Source organism: Physella acuta, unplaced genomic scaffold (genome assembly GCF_028476545.2).
Source record: "Physella acuta isolate Inbredline_101_S28 unplaced genomic scaffold, ASM2847654v3 ptg000017l, whole genome shotgun sequence".
Taxonomy (NCBI): domain Eukaryota; kingdom Metazoa; phylum Mollusca; class Gastropoda; family Physidae; genus Physella; species Physella acuta.
The window spans coordinates 1,042,086-1,064,657 of record NW_026731537.1 but is presented as its reverse complement, the minus strand read 5'-3'; the positions used below and the strand labels follow the sequence as shown (position 1 = coordinate 1,064,657).

Below are 22,572 nucleotides of genomic sequence, written 5' to 3'. Positions count from 1 at the left end.
ATATATAATAACTTTCTTTTTTATGCTTATGAATTGTATTGTGTGTGTGTGTTATTCGGTGCGGTAGAGAATCTTATAGAATCTAGCACATACACGAACCAAAACCTGTTCGCCAAGCGTGTTCTCCCTTTACGACGTAAGTTATGTATGTTCTGCTATGTCGTAGATTTAGCATTAGTTATAGAGTTATAGATCTAGTTATCATTAGATCTAGGTCTAAGTAGTATTACTATATATTACAAGCCTTAGAAAATATTAAATAACACAAAGTATCTTACCACTCTTAGTGACTTACTAACTTAACCATACTATAGCACAGATGGCTGCAGCAGAATAGTCGGTAAAACTCCATTTCAGCGTATTTTATTCTCCGTTGCTTGTTTACCTCCAGTTGAGCGTATTTTATTATAACAACCGAAACACACCAAAACATTAGGAAAACACGATTTATTTTTTGTATTGTATTTTTGTTTTAGCAAATGAATAAAAATGAATATTTAAAAAAACACGACTTGTTTATTTGTATTGTATTTTTTAAAAAAAAGGCATTTTTCTCATGGTGAAACTGATACACTGTTTAATCATTCTGTTTTATATTTTTGTATTTATGCAACAAATGTACAAACTCTGTGTTTTTTAATTTGACAGTTTTGCTAAAACTGAAAAAATTATTTTACTATAGAGTTGTATGTTATTTAAATTCATATTAAATCTAGATCTACCATCCTTCCCTTTTTTGTATGAGTAAATTTCTGACTTTTAAAAAAAAATTGATGTGGGGTCGTCCATAAATGACGTCACACTCTTAAGGGAGAGGGGGGTCAGCAATTTTGTAACGGTGTATGATGAGGGGGAGGGGGTGGGGTTTCAGATGGTGTGACGTCCCTTTTTTGCATTATAAAAAAGCAATGTTAGAAAAACAAGTTTTAGCCGTTATTTCACGTTTTAGAAAACGGTTTTAATAAATTGTAATATGAATTGATCAAAATACTCTATGTTGACAGAGTTCTGACAAGATTTTGGAAAAATTACCTCCCCCCCTCCCCCTACGAGTGTGACGTCATTTATGGACGACCTCTAACATTATTTTTTTTAAAATGACAATGTGAGTTGTCACACTTTCTCTAACACTCCAAGCCATCCCTCACCAAATTCCACCCCCCCCCCCCCTCGGCCCACTTTCGGCAGCATCATTGTGCCTTTTAATACTTTTATTCAGTTTAGTTGAAATTGGAACACTTAATTGTACAAAGTGTGCATCTCTATTTTTGTAACCAACAAACAAAGCACTTCAGTCAGTCTCTTTGTTGTTTTTTATTCATTTGTTAAAACAAATATACAATACAAATAAATAAGTCGTGTTTTTTAAACATTCATTTTATTCATTTGTGAAAACAGAAATACAATACAAAAAATAAATCGTGTTTTCCTAATGTTTTGGTGTGTTTCGGTTGTTATAATAAAATACGCTCAACTGGAGGTAAACAAGCAACGGAGAATAAAATACGCTGAAATGGAGTTTTACCGAATAGTCACATAGTCACATAGTAGTACACATAGGATCTCAGAAGAACAGAAACAGTTACTAACTTACTAGATCTAGATCTATATCATATCTAGAGCTAGGCCTACTACAGTACTTCTTAGTACCACTACTAGATCTAGTACAATGTAAATGTACATCTACTAGATCTAGATCTACACTAGGGACTTGGATGACGTAGATTTTGAGGCACTAAAAACGAGAGTTTTCTGCCCATACCGAGTTTCGTCGATTTAGCCGTGCGGTCGCGGGTGATGATCGAAATTTTTTTTTTTTATTATAAATCGCCGATGCTACTAATAATTTGATGACTGATTCTGAAAAACAAATGGATTTCATATGTTACGGTATTTTTGTTTTGAGATTTTGTTGAAGGAGAAAACGGATTTTTTGAGCCAAACTTTGGCTACGTAAAACTCTTTGTACCATAAAAACTTACTAACAAGGAAGGCCAATAAAAAGCCCTCCGACCATAATCACCATTTTTCTTTATGTGTGTAAATTTTCATAATGTTAATCGATAGCAAGGTATTTTTTTATAAATAGTTTAGAAAGTATAGGCTTAAGCCATTTTACGACTACCGGGAAAGACAGAGGTTAAAACCGGAAGTGTACTTGTGTTGTTAATGACGCCATTGCTCTCAATTGAATTGATTTGTAAATCCAGCAACATCCACACGAATCTGACTTTAAAATCATTTTAAATTATAGAATTATATTTTATATTGATAAAACTATGATTTTTTGTTGACTTTGTGCGCATATTTTCTATTTAGATTCATTTTTTTTTGTAATTTTGAGTTAGATCTAAAAATAGATTTCTGCGAAATTTTTCAAGTTGAATTATTGTTTCATTTTAATTGTATGGCCTAGATATAGATCTATGTTGTTCTTGAATGAGTTTGTTCGTTTTAGATTTATTACTAAATTACTACAATCCTTGTACAATGTTCAGTCTTCATCTGTAGGCATATTTGAAGTACATATGATACTACTGTATTTTTGCTGTAGTATACATCTCAGTTGCTTTTTTACTAGTCTTGGCCCTAGATAAAATGTACCAGTTCAGCAAGGGGATAGAGAATCAAAAGATGTGGATCTACTCATAAGCAACTTCAATGAAGGAGAAATAGGTCCACTTAAGAATGGATGTTGCTGGTTTTTATTACAGTTCTAAAAGCTATCAGCCAGAGGAGACACAGCTTCAATAGATGTTTAATCAGATTTCATTTTTAAATCATTGATGGTGTTATTTTTTAAAGTAAAAAAGTGATACAAGCTAACAGACTTAAACATGTTATCCACACAGCATGAGATGTCACTTAAATATATGACACATGTTTCTAAATTATAAAACTTACCTTTAACATTAAATGGTGATCATTACTCCACCAATAAAAAAATCATTTCAATTATTAAATTATTTGTTCAACAATAATTATAAATTAAATTATATCAATTGTATGATAACATACACATAACATGGATGAAATATCATGCATATTGACAACATTTAGATACAATTTTAGTTATCTAAAATCAGTTTAGCATTGTACTTCTTTCTTGCAAAAAAGTAGTTGCGCAGAACAAAAATGACTTTTTAAATTTGACCAACATTGTAACAAAACCACATAAGCTAAGTGAAATATTTTTTCTTTGTGTGGATGTATACAATGTTGGCACCAATTAGGCCAATTTTCATTAAGATATTCCATATAATAAAAATTTGGCAACAGATTATGTGTTGCCTATAGCAGAATTTATTGTTTAAAATTAAGGGGGGTATATGAGTTTAAACCCCTTTTTCATTAAATAAAATATTTTTAAAATCAAATTTGAACAAAGGAAATATCAAAGTATATAATAACCTTCATGTTTACAATATTTCTTGCATATAAGCAAAGTAATCTAAAATCAGCTCAACATTGTACTTCTTTCTTGCAAAAAAAGTAGTTGCGCAGAATAAAAATGACTTTTTTATTTTGTCCAACATTGTAATAAAACCACATAAGCTAAGTAAAATATTTTGACTTTCTGTTAATGTATACAGTGTTGGCACTATTCAGGCTAATTTTCAGTAAGATATTCCATATAATAAAAATTTGGCAACAGATTGTGTGTAGCCTATCAAAGACGCTTATTCAAAAATTTTAGGGGGGTGACCCTCTTTGTTAACATTATTTTTTATGATCATTCTCATCCAATTCAATTATTTTTATCTTACTCTTTTACTGATATCATAAGCTTGATCTTAGTGAATTTTCATTACAAAATACCTGCTATTTAAAAAGTTACAGAGATTTTAGTTCGCATCCAAAAAAGTAGGGAAGCAAAAAATTGAGAAAACCCCATAGTAAAAAAAACCGAAAATTAAATACATTAAAAATTCATAACTTCGTAACCGTTTGAGCTAAAATTAAAATAAAAATATCTTTGTTCTTGTCTAAATGAGCTCTATAAACTGGTGCTACTACATTTTTTATTTTTTTAAAAATGAAATTTCATCCAAGTCCCTAATCTACACTACACACACTAGTACTAGATCTAGAAATCTAGTATGCTAGATCTAACTCACTCTAACTAGTAACTAGGCCTATGTAAAAATAATATAATTATTATTGGAATATGTAGATCTAGATCTATGTAACTTTTTTCAGAAGACAAGAAAAAAAGAAATGTTTGATTTTGACTTCACTGACCAGTGGGATGTGGACAAAGCATCAGACTTGTTAACTTCCTCATTGTTTGGTACATCAAGGGTAGGGAATTTAATTTTATGTTTCACCTAAATTCTAAATGTTGTATGATTTATGTTTCACCTATATTCTAAACTAAACTAAATGTTGTATGATCAATGTTTCACCTAAACTAAATGTATGATTTATGGTTCACCTACACTTAGTGTGGCTAATATTTATGTTTTACTTAAAATCTTACTGGATTAACATTTCTGTATGATTAAACATACTAAATGCACTTTTTGTTATCACTTTAAAAATGTATTTAATGTGTAACAAAACTTGTACTTATTATCTTTTCTTACATTTTCTCAGGACAAACAAAAGCAAGGGATAGATGCCAAAGAAAACGTCAGGAAAGAGATCAATGTTAGTCTGGAGGCCCCTGACAGTGATGATGAACAACTGTCTAAAAAAGAAAGGAAACGGCTAAAGGAGATGAGAAGAAAACAGAAAAAATCTGGCCTGAAAGATAAACAGAGTTTAGATCCTAATAGAATTCCTGATAAAGCCAAGAAGAAAACTAACACTCAGGATGGTTTAGACAAACAGAATAATGATAAAAAAAATTCTACAAGTAAGAAGAAGAAAAAAAATGTTGGGGTTGCTGTAGAAAGTGAAATGACTGAGACAGCTGGGAAGAAAAGAAAAAGGTCCTCGTCTTTTGACCAAGATTCAGGCGCTGCAGCCAATGCTAAAAAAAAAGCAAAGCTTAGTCAAGATCAAAGTTTGAGAGAGGTAAAGAAAGGCGGTGGTAAAACTAACTTACACAATGGTGAGAGCACGCAAAGTATTAATGCCAGTGGAACTCTACAAAATGTTACAGAAGGGAAAAAGAAGAAAAATCGGAAGAAAAAAAATACAAGCAAGAAAAACAAAGAAAAGCAGGAAGCTTTAAAATCTAAATCCAAACCTTCATTAGCTGTTATCAGTAAGGATGGCAGTGAGCTTGTAACTAAAACTCCATTGGAAACTTTGTCAGCACCGCTTGAAAATAGCAAATTTTTTACCAAAAAAGAAGAAAATTTTTCAGAGATTCATTCAAATTTGCAGGGTTCAACTGAATTATTTGTAAATAGCAACAGTTCGAAAACAAAATCCAAACAAAATAAAAGGCATAAAAAGAAAAATGCTATCGAGCAAGATAAAAGCTTATCATACAATGTTGTAAATTCAGAAGACAGCTCAGTAAAAAGTAACACAAATTACAGCAACAATTTGAACATTATAGACAGTGTAAAAACAGAACCCAAGAAAAAGAAGAAACAATTAAAAACAAATAAAGCTAATTCTGTCAGCCATGAAGACAAAGCTGTTACACAAAACAAAGATGGGCCTCTGGTGACTGGTTCAACTACCCTAGCCCACCTAGTCAATGTAAGTAAGGGTTCTGGTCAAAGTTTTAGTCAATCAGTTGCTATGAATAATAAACTAGTACCTAAAAATAGTAAATTAGCCCCTAAGACCAATAAATTCGTGAATAATAATGAATTAACACCTAAAAATAATCAATTAGCAGCTAAGAAGAATAAATTAACGTCTATAAATAAAATCAAGTTAAAAGACGTGAGTGCTGAGGACAAAGAAAAAACCACGCCACAAAAAAACACTGTCTCATCAAAGTTGAAGAAAAAACAAGAAATTCTGGCTAAAATGTTGAAAAATTCATTGGAAAAAAATAAAATAGAAAAACCTGAGTTCACTTCTAAGAAAGAAATAAAAAAAACATTGAAATCAAGTTTAAATATAGGAATGACGAGTGAGGACAGTAATAAATTAGATGTCAAGCCAGTTGCGCTGGTACAACAACCTACAATAAAGCCAGGCACACCAGCACAACCTGCTTCCATGTGGGGTAAGGCAGCAGAGCTGGGTAACCAGGCTAGGGAAAAACTCAAGTCTGCGCGGTTCCGTTACATCAACGAGCAGCTGTACTCCTGCACTGGCAGAGATGCCCTTACCATGTTTAAGGCAGACAGAGATGCCTTCAGTGTGTACCATGAAGGCTATGAAAACCAGGTGAGCAAATGGCCAGTGAACCCTGTCTCTGTCATCATTAAGCAGATTAAAGACAAGTAAGTACAGACTCGCTGCTGGGTGATGAATGATGTGGTGGTAGAAGTTGTTGTTGAAGTGGTGGTTGGATGTTGTGTGGTACTGGGTTGTTGTTGTGGTGGTTTGGTGCTTGGATGGATGTTGTGGTAGTGGGTTGTTGTACTCATGGTATAGTGGTAGAAATTATTGCAGTGGTCGTTGGATGTTGTGATGGTATTGTGGTTGTAGGGTACGTTGGTCATCCATGGTAAGATAATAGAAATTAGTATATCCTAGCCTAACTCTACCGCTGTAATTGATTCACCAATACTCATCACTGAATGGTTTGAATACAGTGTTAAAGTTGAGCAATAATCAAACTAGATCTGTTTATTAAAACCATTTTGTATTTTCTTCAGGCCTGCTAATCTAGTCATAGCAGACTTTGGTTGTGGTGATGCTAAAATAGCTCAGAGCATACCTCACAAAGTCCATTCCTTTGATCTGGTTGCTGTCAATGACAGAGTTACAGCATGTGAAATGTCCAAGGTAAAACATTTGATCAAAGACTAAAAAAATTGATAAGTCTGGCTTAGAGATTTTTATAATTTCATACAATCAAACGCAAAAAAACCCTTTAATTTTACAAATATATTTATTATTTCATTTAAGTGATTACTAGTGATTGCTAATATATTTTTTGTGTTTAAAATTTCTCATTATTTATTTACATTTCAGACTCCACTACCTAATGAGAGTGTTGACATTGCTATTTTCTGTTTATCTCTGATGGGCACCAATATCAGTGACTACATACACGAAGCTAATCGAGTTTTAAAAACAGGGTACTGTCCCATGTACAAATTGAACAGCATTTGTCTGCCTTTGATTGTTTCCTCCTGATATTTGTGTGTGGAGTCTAGCAGTACATAAGATTTGTGTGTGGAGTCTAGCAGTACATAAGATTTGTGTGTGGAGTCTAGCAGTACATAAGATTTGTGTGTGGAGTCTAGCAGTACATAAGATTTGTGTGTGGAGTCTAGCAGTACATAAGATTTGTGTGTGGAGTCTAGCAGTACATAAGATTTGTGTGTGGAGTCTAGCAGTACATAAGATTTGTGTGTGGAGTCTAGCAGTACATAAGATTTGTGTGTGGAGTCTAGCAGTACATAAGATTTGTGTGTGGAGTCTAGCAGTACATAAGATTTGTGTGTGGAGTCTGGCAGTACATAAGATTTTAAAAAATTGCTATTGTTTTATTCCAGAGGTATCCTGAAAATTGCAGAAGTTGTTAGCAGGTTTAGTGGTGTTAGCCAGTTCATTGGCAGTGTTAGTAAACATGGATTTTTGCTGCTGAACAAGGTACTTACACTTCATTATTACATATGCTGAACAAGGTACTTACACTTCATTATTACATAAGCTGAACAAGGTACTTACACTTCATTATTACATAAGCTGACCAAGATACTTACACTTCATTATTACATATGCTGAACAAGGTACTTACACTTCATTATTACATAAGCTGAACAAGATACTTACACTTCATTATTACATAAGCTGAACAAGGTACTTACACTTCATTATTACATAAGCTGAACAAGATACTTACACTTCATTATTACATAAGCTGAACAAGGTACTTACACTTCATTATTACATAAGCTGAACAAGATACTTACACTTCATTATTACATAAGCTGAACAAGATACTTACACTTCATTATTACATAAGCTGAACAAGATACTTACACTTCATTATTACATAAGCTGAACAAGGTACTTACACTTCATTATTACATAAGCTGAACAAGATACTTACACTTCATTATTACATAAGCTGAACAAGATACTTACACTTCATTATTACATAAGCTGAACAAGATACTTACACTTCATTATTACATAAGCTGAACAAGATACTTACGCTTCATTATTACATAAGCTGAACAAGATACTTACACTTCATTATTACATAAGCTTGAAAGGTACAGGTAAGGGTTTGGAATAAACTTAATTTACTTTATGTGTGCTGCTCTATGGTAAATTACTGAGTAAATTACTGCATACCTGAATCTATGAGTTTGGTTCCCAATTTGGGTTTTCTATAAACCTCCACAGTCCAACCTACTCAATAAGGGAAAAATATGTGTTGCCTTAGTATAACTATTTTAATGTATTTCAAAAATATGTGTTGGCTTAGTATAATTATTTTTATTTATTTATTTTTATTTATTTATTTGCTGTTAGAGATTGCGTGATTGTTAATTCAGTTGTGTGTGAACATCACTTAATTTATTAATTTATTTGTAAGAAAACTTCACTTAATTTATTTAGTTGTCTGTAAACCTCAGTTTATTAATTTAGCTGTATTAAAATTTAAAAGCTCAGATTGAAATGAATTTCTGCCCCCACAGCGTGACTTGAACCAAATGTTCTACATGATTGACTTTAAGAAAGTTAAAACCGTGAAGAAGTCTGCGTCCGTTGGTCCCATAACACTGAAGCCTTGTGTGTACAAGAGGAGATGATCCATGCCTACAGACATTCATTGTTTTTGTTGATCAGATTTTTAAACTTAATAAAGGAAAATTTACATGGGAGATTGATTCTTTGTTCTGTATGTCATAAATAAATCACTTTAAAATTGTGTATTGGTGTTCACATTTTGTTGAGCTGTTTAAATCACCATTGGTAGTGTTGATCATTGTCAAGTTGTCGACTATCCTTATGGTGTTAAAACCTAAGTTTTCAACTTTTTCTTGAACTTCTAGTAGAAACATCTTTAATTGGAGTTGAGGCCGATTTTAAGCTCTATATTAATTATTACTCTACGTCTACATTAAACTGTGTAGTAAGGGAGAAAACTCAGGATATTTCAAAATAAAATTTTAATATACAAATCCTTTGATATTTGACTTGAACGTCACCCACAACAATGATACTCCAATAAAGGGCGAGAACTGCATATGTACAGCTTTGATCTGATGTCAAAACGTGGGCAAAGTACCAAACATCGTCTGTCAAAAACAATTTTTTTTAGTTTACACGAATTCATTTAAGTTAAAAGGAAAAAACCTTTACAGTATGGACATTTTACACAGTAGCAATTGTCAAATTAGTTTAATTTTAAAAAAACTTTTGTAGCCCTGGATGTCAAGGGGTTCACGAGAGAAAATCTTTAAATCGAATTGAGGGAGTTTCAAGATCGAACGATTAAAATTAAATTATCCAAGCATGCTTTGGGTACTGGTCAGAGAATACAAAAGTAGTTCAAAGTGAAAATAGTGCATGTGGTTTGTCTGCTGTTGCTTAAAGTACTCAAGTCACAGCAGATGTTGACAGTTGCCCGAGGAAATATACGCTAGCAGGCCAAGCCTTACATTCTTGTACACACAAGTTACACCTTTAGAAGAGTGCGGCATGCAGCAAACTGTGCATACTGATCAGTGATTGGTTGTTTGGTTTAAACAAGTCTATCGTTTGTTTTGTTGACGTTCAACTGTCTGTCATAAAAATAGGTATCGCTCAGCAAAGGGATAGGCAATGGGGTTAATTTTATTCCGTGTATAGTATAGGCTTATATAATACAAACATATGTTCCATAATGATTTGAAAAACGTAAAAAGGTCACGGTGGTTTTATTTTTATGAAATGTTGGCGTTGTAAGTTGCTGTAACTATGTCTGTGTTCCCCGGCAATATGGAAAGGCTATGTTACAAAAGCTGATACGCTTCAATGGTTAGATATCGAATCGAGTCTATTTCTTTTTTCCCTCCTACCCTCAGAGTCCTACCCTAAGCTCAAACCGATTATGAAACTGGATTTTTCCGAACCCTAACCCCAGTCCTGCTTTGTCCTAAACCTCAGCCTTATAGTCCTGCCTTAGGACACAGCAAGCGATTCACACAGAAAACATTCACGATTGTACACGGCATTGTCCTTCTTACTTACCCTACAAACACACTCGATTCCCAAATAAGACAGGCCAAATGTAATCACAAATATAATGCCATGCGTTTCTGGTGTCATTCGAACATTCAGTTTTAAAACAACCTGAATGACAACACAAATCAGACAACACAGTAAGCAATGGTGGGTTAGCTCCATAATCTTAGCGGCGACTAGCTAGTCTGTTCTTCGGATTGACATCAGCCAGTGGTTTCAGTTTCATGTATGGCCCCTTTGCTGTTCCAGGTATAATGGCGTGTTGTTAACAAGGGGATCTCCCTGATATAGTGTGGCTAGTTACAAGATGATCTCCCTGATATAGTGTGGCTAGTTACAAGATGATCTCCCTGATATAGTGTGGCCAGTTACATGGGGATCTCCCTGATATAGCGTGGCCAGTTACAAGGGGATCTACCTGATATAGTGTGGCCAGTTACAAGGGGATCTCCGTGATATAATGTTGGCTTGTTTACATTTCATTTTAGTTAGTAGTCCCCCCACCCCCTTGTAGCTGACAAGGGGATCTCCCTGATATAGTGTGGCCAGTTACAAGGGGATCTCCCTGATATAGTGTGGCCAGTTACATGGGGATCTCCCTGATAAGGTGTGGCCAGTTACAAGATGATCTCCCTCATATAGTGTGGCCAGTTACAAGATGATCTCCCTCATATAGTGTGGCCAGTTACAAGATGATCTCCCTCATATAGTGTGGCCAGTTACAAGGGGATCTCCCTGATATAGTGTGGCCAGTTACAAGGGGATCTCCCTGATATAGTGTGGCCAGTTACAAGATGATCTCCCTCATATAGTGTGGCCACTTACAAGGGGATCTCCCTGATATAGTGTGGCCAGTTACAAGGGGATTTCCCTGATATAGTGTGGCCAGTTACAAGATGATCTCCCTCATATAGTGTGGCCAGTTACAAGGTGATCTCCCTGATATAGTGTGGCCAGTTACAAGATGATCTCCCTGATATAGTGTGGCCAGTTACAAGGGGATCTCCCTGATATAGTGTGGCCAGTTACAAGATGATCTCACTGATATAGTGTGGCCAGTTACAAGATGATCTCCCTGATATAGTGTGGCCAGTTACAAGGGGATCTCCCTGATATAGTGTGGCCAGTTACAAGGGGATCTCCCTGATATAGTGTGGCCAGTTACAAGGGGATCTCCCTGATATAGTGTGGCCAGTTACAAGATGATCTCCCTCATATAGTGTGGCCACTTACAAGGGGATCTCCCTGATATAGTGTGGCCAGTTACAAGGGGATCTCCCTGATATAGTGTGGCCAGTTACAAGATGATCTCCCTCATATAGTGTGGCCAGTTACAAGGTGATCTCCCTGATATAGTGTGGCCAGTTACAAGATGATCTCCCTGATATAGTGTGGCCAGTTACAAGGGGATCTCACTGATATAGTGTGGCCAGTTACAAGGGGATCTGCCTGATATAGTGTGGCCAGTTACAAGATGATCTCCGTGATATAATGTTGGCTGGTTTACATTTCATTTTAGTTAGTAGTCCCCCCACCCCCTTGTAGCTGACAAATTTCTTTTAAAAGCAACAATAACAATTGGGTTAGTTGCAAGGCGTCCATCAAATGTGTGCATGTGTAGGCTCTACTTACAGATATACTTCAAATCCTGAGTCCAGATTTCGTAAAGCAATGACTGCTTGGGTGACTCACAACAGAACATTGTGTTAGCACAAGGAACAAAACAAAAATCACATTGTTAACAGGAACAATACATTCAATTGCACAAACTGATAGGAATAACAAATCACACAGGAAACACAAGTTTCAAATATGTTGTATTAACATATTATGTTTATTACATGAAAGTCAAGTATAATATTCGTACATTATAGAATCAAAGAGCAGAATGGAATGAAAGACAGCAATCCTCAATAGATAAAGTAGACCCTGTCCAGGGAGGTTGACCCCCACCCCAGGGGGGAGGGGCTTTTGACACCCCTCCCACACATACAGAGGTAGCCAGAGACTAATATGTGGATATACATTCTTGGTCCAGTACAGAGAAAAAAAGTGGGTAAGGAAGAACTACATTCAATCAAGTCAACTTAAACTTTCTAGGGCTGACAAGAGAATAACTCTACAGCTGTGGGAGAAGGAGATCTCTACAGGTACAACCAGGGGTGATTTCCCTTTTTTCATGTTTGTAAACATTTGTTAGGTTCATTACATGATTATTTTATTTTTGCTATGGCTATTAAATAATGTATCAGCAACGAATTGTTTACTGCTGCCAGAGGTTACTCTTGTTCACTGAGTTGTAGAACTTTATTTTATTAAAACCAAACTAAGTGAAGTCAACACTAAACTTTCCACGCTTGGTATTTTCTACAAGTGTGTAAAGGACCTACTCAATGTGTATGGCAGTCATCACCATTTCACATTCTTTATTCTACTTGAGGGAACTAATTCTAACAAAGCAAGACATCTAAAAAAAAGTTTTGAAGTAAAAAAATAAAAATGGTTTCACAACTCTCCCTCAGAAAATTGTTTTGACTACTCAGGGGACAAAAATTACTTCCATCTCTGTGATATAAAATCTTTTTAGTATTGGTATGTTTAAAATTAACTAGATACACATTAAAAAAATGAATATAAAAAGTAAAAATGGCACACAATTTATGTAGATCAGAGGGGTCAAAGTGTAGAGAATCATTCATTTTAAATAGAAACAAGAGACCATTTTTGTATATTAATGTTGTTGGTGTTACACTTTTTTTAGTCATTTAAAAAATCATTTCACTTACAAGTTTCTAGAGCTACTGGCCCTAATGTCAGTCTGATGGCCATTGACTTGCTAGTCATTCAGATGGCCACTAACCTACTGGTTATTTAGATGGCCGATGAGCTAGTGTTGAATCAGATGGCCACTTAAATAAATTGTTGAACCCCTCCAAAGTTTTCCATTTAGTAAGATTGTTTTGTGGCGACATTTACTTAGTTACAAGAAATTCTACTTGCAAGGAAATTTTTCTCTAAATGATTAACGACCCCAATCAACTGGACCCAGGCAAGTAGATCCAGACTGTCTAATTTTAGGAAGTAAAGTATACACAAACATATCTCATTCAAAGATCTTGACATTATTGCTACACAAGTGTTTCCTTACATTGATGTCCCAGCCATTTGTCAGTGTATACATGTGTGAGGACTGATGATGAGGATGAGAGAAATGATTGCCCCCCCCCCCCCCCCATTCATACCAATTTTTCCCAGCATGCATTACTTGCATGAATACAACTACAGATCAACATAGAATGAAAATATGCACAAACTAAATGTATTTACATAAACAATCCAACAGGGCAAAACTGAGAGGAAAAAAACACTGGTTTACATTCTGAGAGTAAATATGTACATGGAAAAATGGCTTGACCACCAGACAAGCTACAGTATGACTTGACCACCAGACAAGCTACAGTATGACTTGACCACCAGATAAGCTACAGTATGGCTTGACCACCAGACAAGCTACAGTATGGCTTGACCACCAGATAAGCTACAGTATGGCTTGACCACCAGATAAGCTACAGTATGGCTTGACCACCAGATAAGCTACAGTATGGCTTGACCACCAGACAAGCTACAGTATGGCTTGACCACCAGACAAGCTACAGTATGGCTTGACCACCAGATAAGCTACAGTATGGCTTGACCACCAGATAAGCTACAGTATGACTTGACCACCAGATAAGCTACAGTATGACTTGACCACCAGACAAGCTACAGTATGGCTTGACCACCAGATAAGCTACAGTATGGCTTGACCACCAGACAAGCTACAGTATGGCTTGACCACCAGATAAGCTACAGTATGGCTTGACCACCAGACAAGCTACAGTATGGCTTGACCACCGGACAAGCTACAGTATGGCTTGACCACCAGATAAGCTACAGTATGGCTTGACCACCAGATAAGCTACAGTATGACTTGACCACCTAGCTCTGGCTGGAGAAGCTACAGTATGGCTTGACCAACAGACAAGCTACAGTATGGCTTGACCACCCAGCTCTTGCTGGGCAAGATGCATCAACATGAGGACAAAAACATGACATGAACAATACAGGGGAAGCTATCAAGGCAAAGAGCTCAGGGGACTTAACTAGGCGAGCTCCACTTTAGATGGGTGATACATTTGGTTTGGTAGCAATAGGTACAGGGTGGCAGGTATATCAAAATATATTGGCACATGCTTTCTCATTGGGAGAAGATGAGCAGGGCATTAAATGCCACCTCAAGGTCATCAGCTGACACCCCAAGGTCAGGGTCGACACCTTGAGGATCAGGTCACACATCAAGATCATTGAGAGCAAACATCAGTGAGTAATTTTGTCAGACAACTTGATGATGCTAAGACAGGCTGCTACAGTCATCAGAAAGTTAACACACCATAGTGTCAGTCACCAGAGTTATCAGAATGTTGACATGCCAAAGTGTCACTAAAGTTATCAGAAAGTTAACACGTCAAAGTGTCAGTCACTAGAGTCATCAGAAAGTTAACACTACCATCAGAGGGCAGTTGTGCCACACTACTGCCTGCATCAGACACACAGCAGGCCATTTGTGCAAGATCAAGTCCGACAAGTTTCCCTACAAAAGTTGTGAGAGATGAACTCAACCAACAATTCACCCTACAAGTTTCCCTACATCAGGCTTACAATGTTTGCTCACCTGAACATTTGATTCACACAGGAATCTCTCATACATTAGGATCACAACATATCAGTTTACCAACAAATGTGCTATGACTTATTTTAAAATTTAAATATTTGAGTATTCATTTATATAAAATTTTCTTAAATGTTATAATATATGAAGCTTTATAAACCATATTAGGCCAACGAGATATATGTAAAAAGCATTTTTGTACGAAACATGTAACTCAGACAGCAACTATCTATAAATAGAAAGATGGCACTATTGACTGAGTTCCGGCGCAACAAGCTAAGAATTGTGTAGGAATAAATATTTGAGTCCTGCTCTACTTGACACATACAGTGGGGGATGGGACATAAGAGAGCCTGTGTTGAGTTGATACACCATAAAACATCTTTACACTCCACAGTACATGCCAACACTGCTTCATCAGTTTTTACACTCACTTACATACAGTCATCTAACTAAACACTGCTGTGATTGGCTGGAATCCCAGCTGATTATCCAATCACAAAGCTTTTAACCTCTCCAGTAACTGTTCTGCTGCTGACTCTTCATCTTGGGAGGACTGTTTCCTGTTCCTGTTCTTCTCCTGTGTTGAGTTGAGCTTGGAGTCATCAAAGTCAATCTCTCGCACCACTGACCCGTCGTAAATATTTTGTCTGGACCTGGTCCTGGCTAGCTGAGCCCTCCGTTCAGCTGGGGACACATACAACAATACATCAGCACATACAACAATACATCAGCACATACAACAATACATCAGGACATACAACAATACATCAGGACATACAACAATACATCAGGACATACAACTATACATCAGGACATACAACAACACATCAGGGCATACAACAACACATCAAGACATACAACAGTACATCAGGGCATACAACAATACATCAGGACATACAACAATACATCAGGACATACAACAATACATCAGGACATACAACAATACATCAGGACATTCAACAATACATCAGGACATACATCAGGACATACAATAATACATCAAGACATTCAACAATACATCAGGACATACAGCAATACATCAGGACATACAACAATACATCAGGACATACAACAATACATCAGGACATACAACAATACATCAGGACATACAACAATACATCAGGACATACAACAATACATCAGGACATACAACAATACATCAGGACATACAACAATACATCAGGACATTCAACAATACATCAGGACATACATCAGGACATACAATAATACATCAAGACATTCAACAATACATCAGGACATACAGCAATACATCAGGACATACAACAATACATCAGGACATACAACAATACAACAGTACATACAACAATACATCAGGACATTCAACAATACATCAGGACATACAACAATACATCAGGACATTCAACAATACATCAGGACATACATCAGGACATACATCAGGACATACAATAATACATCAAGACATTCAACAATACATCAGGACATACAGCAATACATCAGGACATACAACAATACATCAGGACATACAACAATACAACAGTACATCAGGACATACAACAATACATCATGACATACAACAAAACATCAGGATATGCAACAATACATAAGGACATACAACAACACATCAGGACATACAACAATACAACAGGGCATACAACAATACATCAGGACATACAGCAACACATCAGGACATACAACAATACATAAGGACATACAACAATACATCAGGACATACAACAATACAACAGGACATACAACAAGACATACAACAGTACAGCAGGACATACAACAATACATCATGACATACAACAATACATCAGGACAAAGAACAACACATCAACATCAGGAAATACAACATCAACATAGGAACATACAACATCAACACATACATCAGGACAAAATAGCTAATACATTGGACAACCACCATCAACAATCAAGACAGAACAAGTCACTAAACGGAAGAAAAAGACTGCTTTAAGATTTTATATTTATGTGTGGTTTAAGAACAATATAAAGGTATTTTACCTTCATGGATCAGTTGGTCTAAAGGGGAACTTTATTAAGAACAAAAAAATTATCTTTCTAGTTAGTTACTATCAAGCAATAGAAAAACTAACCCTATGTCTTACAAGTTAAAGAAGTGATAAACATTTAATTTTTTACCATTAAATGTAAATTATCATTTAAAATTGACACTGGTGCAATCAGAAATTGTTTCTAATGTGATGTGTCATAGTCAGGAAATAAACCTTATACACCTAGAGTCAGTAAAGAAAAACAGCATCACAAAACCATGGCACACCAAAAAAATCAAATCAGATAAATTATAGGGTGAAAAATAAAAATTAAATAACTAAAATAGTACATGACTTATCCGCATGCCTTACTATATATATATATTATTAGTTGGTATTCATAGCACCTTCATTTGAGGTGTACTATTGTACAAGCAGTTAACAGTGTAACTAAAAAAACTTCATCACTGCCAACATTGATGTATATAATAAGCTATGGCAAATGGCCACTTAAAAAGAAACTGAAAAACTTTGCTTATGGTGGTGTCAGGCCATCCAATAATCTAAGTTTCCATTATTTGATAGTAAACTAATACACCTTTAGACCTTAAACAAATAAATAACTGTGTATTTATTGAATTTAATAAAAAAAAAAGAAATACACCACCCACATACTGAAGGGATAGACTAGGTGGTAATTATGTTAAGGAAATTTAATTAGCCTTGGAGTTAATTACTTCCAGGACATTTAATTAGGCATGGGGTAATTATTTTTAGGTTTAGTAATTAAGAGAATATATCCAGGAGGTTAGTTTATAACTAAGCAATACTTTAAGTTCTAGTTGTGTGTCAAACATTTCTGTAACATAACTGGCAAACATGCTGTTACTAATTTCATGTGCACATCTACACATTTGGTTAACACCATTTTTTCAATGGTTTCCTTTTTAAAAAATTGAAATAAAATAAAAGTATATTTTTATAAAAATTCAAAAAGGAGAAAAAGAGAGAGAGAGAATTGAAAAAAATGTGATAACAACTGAGCAGAAATAAAAATAGGCTGATGATATTTTAAAGGAATTAGAGGCTACACACAAGCCTACACCTAGAGGCTACACACTGGCCTACAACTTGAGGCTAGCAAGCCTCAAGTTCACATGGCTCTCCTGCAGGGTCCCAGTTGATGTTGCTGTCTAGCAATATCTAGGCATCACAGACTGAGCCAGGGGTCAACTGAGACTGTGGGGGAGGGTCAAATGGAGCTAGGGTCCACTCAAGACATAGGCTAGTGTCCAGCCTCCCCAGGTAACTAGGGTCCACTCAAGACATAGGCTAGTGTCCAGCCACCCCAGGTAACTAGGGTCCACTCAAGACATAGGCTAGTGTCCAGCCACCCCAGTCTACCACAGGTAACCAGCCACACCTGTAGTACAGAGGGTACAAGCAAGTAAACCAGAGTGAAAGTTCCCCATTGCCAGGACAATTGGAGACAAGTGGGTGAAAACTTGAGTTACATTTTAATCAAAATCTGCTCTTATGGACCTGCCTGTGCCTCCTGCTGCTGCACACATTTAGACAGAAAGACAACATGAGATTTATTTTGTTAACAAAACAGGCACACATTTAGACAGAAAGACAACATGAGATTTATTTTGTTAACAAAACAGGCACACATTTTGACAGAAAGACAACATGAGATTTATTTTGTTAACAAAACAGGCACACATTTTGACAGAAAGACAACATGAGATTTATTTTGTTAACAAAACAGGCACACATTTAGACAGAAAGACAACAAGAGATTTATTTTGTTAACAAAACAGGCACACATTTAGACAGAAAGACAACAAGAGATTTATTTTGTTAACAAAACAGGCACACATTTAGACAGAAAGACAACAAGAGATTTATTTTGTTAACAAAACAGGCACACATTTAGACAGAAAGACAACATGAGATTTATTTTGTTAACAAAACAGGCACAGATTTAGACAGAAAGACAACATGAGATTTATTTTGTTAACAAAACAGGCACACATTTAGACAGAAAGACAACATGAGATTTATTTTGTTAACAAAACAGGCACACATTTAGACAGAAAGACAACAAGAGATTTATTTTGTTAACAAAACAGGCACACATTTAGACAGAAAGACAACAAGAGATTTATTTTGTTAACAAAACAGGCACAGATTTAGACAGAAAGACAACATGAGATTTATTTTGTTAACAAAACAGGCACACATTTAGACAGAAAGACAACATGAGATTTATTTTGTTAACAAAACAGGCACACATTTAGACAGAAAGACAACATGAGATTTATTTTGTTAACAAAACAGGCACACATTTAGACAGAAAGACAACATGAGATTTATTTTGTTAACAAAACAGGCACAGATTTAGACAGAAAGACAACATGAGATTTATTTTGTTAACAAAACAGGCACAGATTTAGACAGAAAGACAACATGAGATTTATTTTGTTAACAAAACAGGCACACATTTTGACAGAAAGACAACATGAGATTTATTTTGTTAACAAAACAGGCACACATTTAGACAGAAAGACAACATGAGATTTATTTTGTTAACAAAACAGGCACACATTTAGACAGAAAGACAACAAGAGATTTATTTTGTTAACAAAACAGGCACACATTTAGACAGAAAGACAACAAGAGATTTATTTTGTTAACAAAACAGGCACACATTTAGACAGAAAGACAACAAGAGATTTATTTTGTTAACAAAACAGGCACACATTTAGACAGAAAGACAACATGAGATTTATTTTGTTAACAAAACAGGCACAGATTTAGACAGAAAGACAACATGAGATTTATTTTGTTAACAAAACAGGCACACATTTAGACAGAAAGACAACATGAGATTTATTTTGTTAACAAAACAGGCACACATTTAGACAGAAAGACAACAAGAGATTTATTTTGTTAACAAAACAGGCACACATTTAGACAGAAAGACAACAAGAGATTTATTTTGTTAACAAAACAGGCACAGATTTAGACAGACAGACAATATGAGATTTATTTTGTTAACAAAACAGGCACAATTTAAACAGAAAGACAACATGAGATTTAATTTGTTAACAAAACAGGCACACTTTAAACAGAAAGACAACATGAGATTTATTTTGTTGACAAATCAGGCACACATTTAGACAGAAAGAGAACATGAGATTTATTTTGTTAACAAAACAGGCACACGTTTAGACAGAAAGACAACATGAGATTTATTTTGTTAACAAAACAGGCACACTTTAGACAGAAAGACAACATGGCACAAGTTGAACCAGAAAGACAGAACATGCAATTTATTTTGTTAACCATACTGGAATATAACCAACGGTATATAACAGGTGCAAGGATACATAAACATGTAAGTAGTTCCAGCCAATAGATCTAGGGTTATTAAGTGTAATGATACAAGAGTTCTAATATTGATACCTTGAATAATAAGTTATTTAAGACTATATGTAGTATTTAAGACAGTGGTTCTTAACCTTTTTTGACATACAGAACTCCACCAACTTCATATGAATCCAATCACTTTCTTTTTTTGCCTGACATATTTAGTATGAAGGGATCAAAAAATATTAAGAAAGTGATCACATGAGGTACCTTCACAACAGTCACACGTTGACTACTGGGCCACAATATACAAATAAAAAGTATGCTCATCATAGCAGGTAAGTACAGGATTAACACATAGCTGTATAGGTAGCATTGACACAATTCGTGATTCGTGTCATGAAGTCAAGGGATCCAGGCGATACAAATAAAACGATACCTATACGTGCTATTTAGCCTCGGCAACATGTTATTATAACTTTCTGTCATATTTGAAATGTCATCGGCAGCTAGTTCTATCTTCCACAAATGACAAAATCTGATCACAAGTCAAGTGTGTGTCCTGACCCCCACCAAACCCCTGAGACTGAATCACAAACCCCTGGGGTTTGATTGAACCCAGGTTAAGAACCACTGATCTAGGATAATAAATCATGTGTTGTTGAAGGCTACATGTCATTGCTAGGATAAAGCCAGATACATATTCAAGCAAACAATTTTCTTTACCAGCACTTCCTGGGGCTGATGCATGGTGGGGCAATACAAAAAACAACATCAAAAAATCATTCAAGGTTCAAGTATTAAACATTTTTTGTCCATTTCCTTTTTATACTAGGGCAAGTAAAACTAAGGAGCTGGACTAAGACAAAATCTAATGTGATGATACAGAAGTGTAGCTGTCCTAGTTTACAATTTGATGACATCAAGTGATGGGATACATTCTATTCAAGTTGGACTCACCAGACTTAGATACTAAAGAGTAAATACAAAGCTGAAATAAGAAAACTGCAGACAGGCCAATGAAGCTAACCAAATACACATCCAACACACAGTGAGCAAACCAAAAAAATCAGGCACAGCATACAACAAGGTGCACCATGCTAGAGTACAAGACAAGCTTTACAACACAGGTCACAGCTTCACCTCAGGGTCCACCACATTCGTCTTCCACACTCGCGAGCGACTCAGGTTAGAGAACCTATCTGCATGTGAGGAAAAGATAGCAGTGAACAGATGAGCCAGGGTATAGAGACTGTACATGCAGTCATGGTCAATATCTGCTGCGTGTCAGCTTTATAAAGACCAAACTCAGAGAAAAAAGTGCAGGAAAGATGAAGCTGGCAAGTAAAAGGTCAGTAGATACCTGTCAGTGTCCACTGACTGGTGGAGATAACAGTTTTATGTTGCACAAGTCTAGTGAAGGAAAACATCTGGTTACACAATTCAATACAGTGCATTCAATTTTGCTTCAGGTACACATCAGTTTTTAAATCATCAAAACTTAATTATGACTGAAAAAAACAGTCCATAAGAAGCAAAATGGTTCACAAGGACAAAAAGGAGATGCCTGCTACATTAAAATTTGACTGGAAATGTATCAACATTTTAAAAAAAAAATAGGACGTTAACAAACATGTTTTGAAGTGGGTTCAAGGTGGCAGAATTTTATCTTGGCATCAACTGAAAAATGACTAGTGTAGAGGTGATATTAAGTGGATGTTAACATGACTGTTGTAAATGTATCAACCAGAGAATAAAAATGGCTAGGGTAGAACATGTACAGACCTCCTGCTGCCCTTGGGGTGCGTCTCTTTCCTTCTCTCTTGACATTAAAAGCCTGGCCAGTCTTCAAGGCCTCTAACAAGTTGTCCATTACACCTTCTTGGTTGTCATCTGAAATACAATTTTTACACTTTACCCAACACACAATTTTATAGGATTAAAAACATTACCGAACAAACAATTTTATAAGATTAAAAACTTTACCCACCAAACAATTTTATAGGATTAAAAACTTTACCCAACAAATAAAAGACAATAAGAAAAAATTAATGTAAAAAAATAATGTTCTGAAGCCTCCCTCCCACCTGTAGTCATGTCTAGTATAGCTGCCTGTCGCAATTTCTTCTCCTTCTTCTCCCTCTCTGTCTTCTCCTTGGCTTCTTTGGCTCTCCGAATTTTCTCCTGGGTCTCTCGGATTTTGGCGTTTTCTTTTATTGCTTTCTA

The 22,572-nt window shown here is 35.6% G+C and overlaps 2 protein-coding genes across 20 annotated transcripts in view; one reads left to right on the top strand and one right to left on the bottom strand.

Annotated features, from left to right (window-relative positions):
- The first annotated feature begins 46 nt into the window (after nucleotides 1-46).
- LOC131937375 (ribosomal RNA-processing protein 8) lies at nucleotides 47-8,968 on the top strand. 2 transcript variants are annotated; one of them, XM_059294763.1, is made up of 7 exons: nucleotides 47-136; nucleotides 4,201-4,302; nucleotides 4,597-6,356; nucleotides 6,735-6,864; nucleotides 7,054-7,160; nucleotides 7,581-7,677; nucleotides 8,736-8,968. In XM_059294763.1, the coding sequence occupies exons 2-7, from the start codon at nucleotides 4,219-4,221 to the stop codon at nucleotides 8,847-8,849; spliced, it is 2,292 nt and encodes a 763-aa protein (XP_059150746.1). In that variant the 5' UTR covers nucleotides 47-136; nucleotides 4,201-4,218; the 3' UTR covers nucleotides 8,850-8,968. The 2 variants fall into 2 exon arrangements, with proteins under 2 accessions (XP_059150746.1, XP_059150752.1); XM_059294769.1 differs by lacking the exon at nucleotides 47-136 and adding an exon at nucleotides 165-269.
- Nucleotides 8,969-15,074: 6,106 nt separating this feature from the next.
- Nucleotides 15,075-22,572, bottom strand: part of LOC131937266 (protein diaphanous homolog 2) — a 45,253-nt gene continuing 37,755 nt past the window's right edge. For 13 of the 18 annotated variants that reach the window (XM_059294636.1, XM_059294576.1, XM_059294585.1 and 10 more), the window contains exons 24-27: nucleotides 22,434-22,569; nucleotides 22,132-22,239; nucleotides 21,073-21,087; nucleotides 15,075-15,661 (exon numbers count right to left, since the gene is read on the bottom strand). In XM_059294636.1, coding sequence (XP_059150619.1) covers nucleotides 15,471-15,661; nucleotides 21,073-21,087; nucleotides 22,132-22,239; nucleotides 22,434-22,569 — 450 coding nt within the window. In that variant the 3' untranslated portion in view covers nucleotides 15,075-15,470. Of the gene's footprint in view, nucleotides 15,662-18,485; nucleotides 18,533-21,072; nucleotides 21,088-21,489; nucleotides 21,549-21,709; nucleotides 21,760-22,131; nucleotides 22,240-22,433; nucleotides 22,570-22,572 lie in introns of all 18 variants that reach the window. The other 5 variants (XM_059294666.1, XM_059294662.1, XM_059294675.1 and 2 more) reach the window with 5 other exon arrangements.

Coding starts and splice junctions, on each gene's coding strand:
- LOC131937375 (XM_059294763.1), top strand. CDS start 4,219: ATGTTTGATTTTGACTTCACTGACCAGTGGGATGTGGACAAAGCATCA. Junction 6,865..7,053: donor CAGCATGTGAAATGTCCAAG/GTAAAACATTTG, acceptor TTTACATTTCAG/ACTCCACTACCTAATGAGAG. Junction 7,161..7,580: donor AATCGAGTTTTAAAAACAGG/GTACTGTCCCAT, acceptor GTTTTATTCCAG/AGGTATCCTGAAAATTGCAG.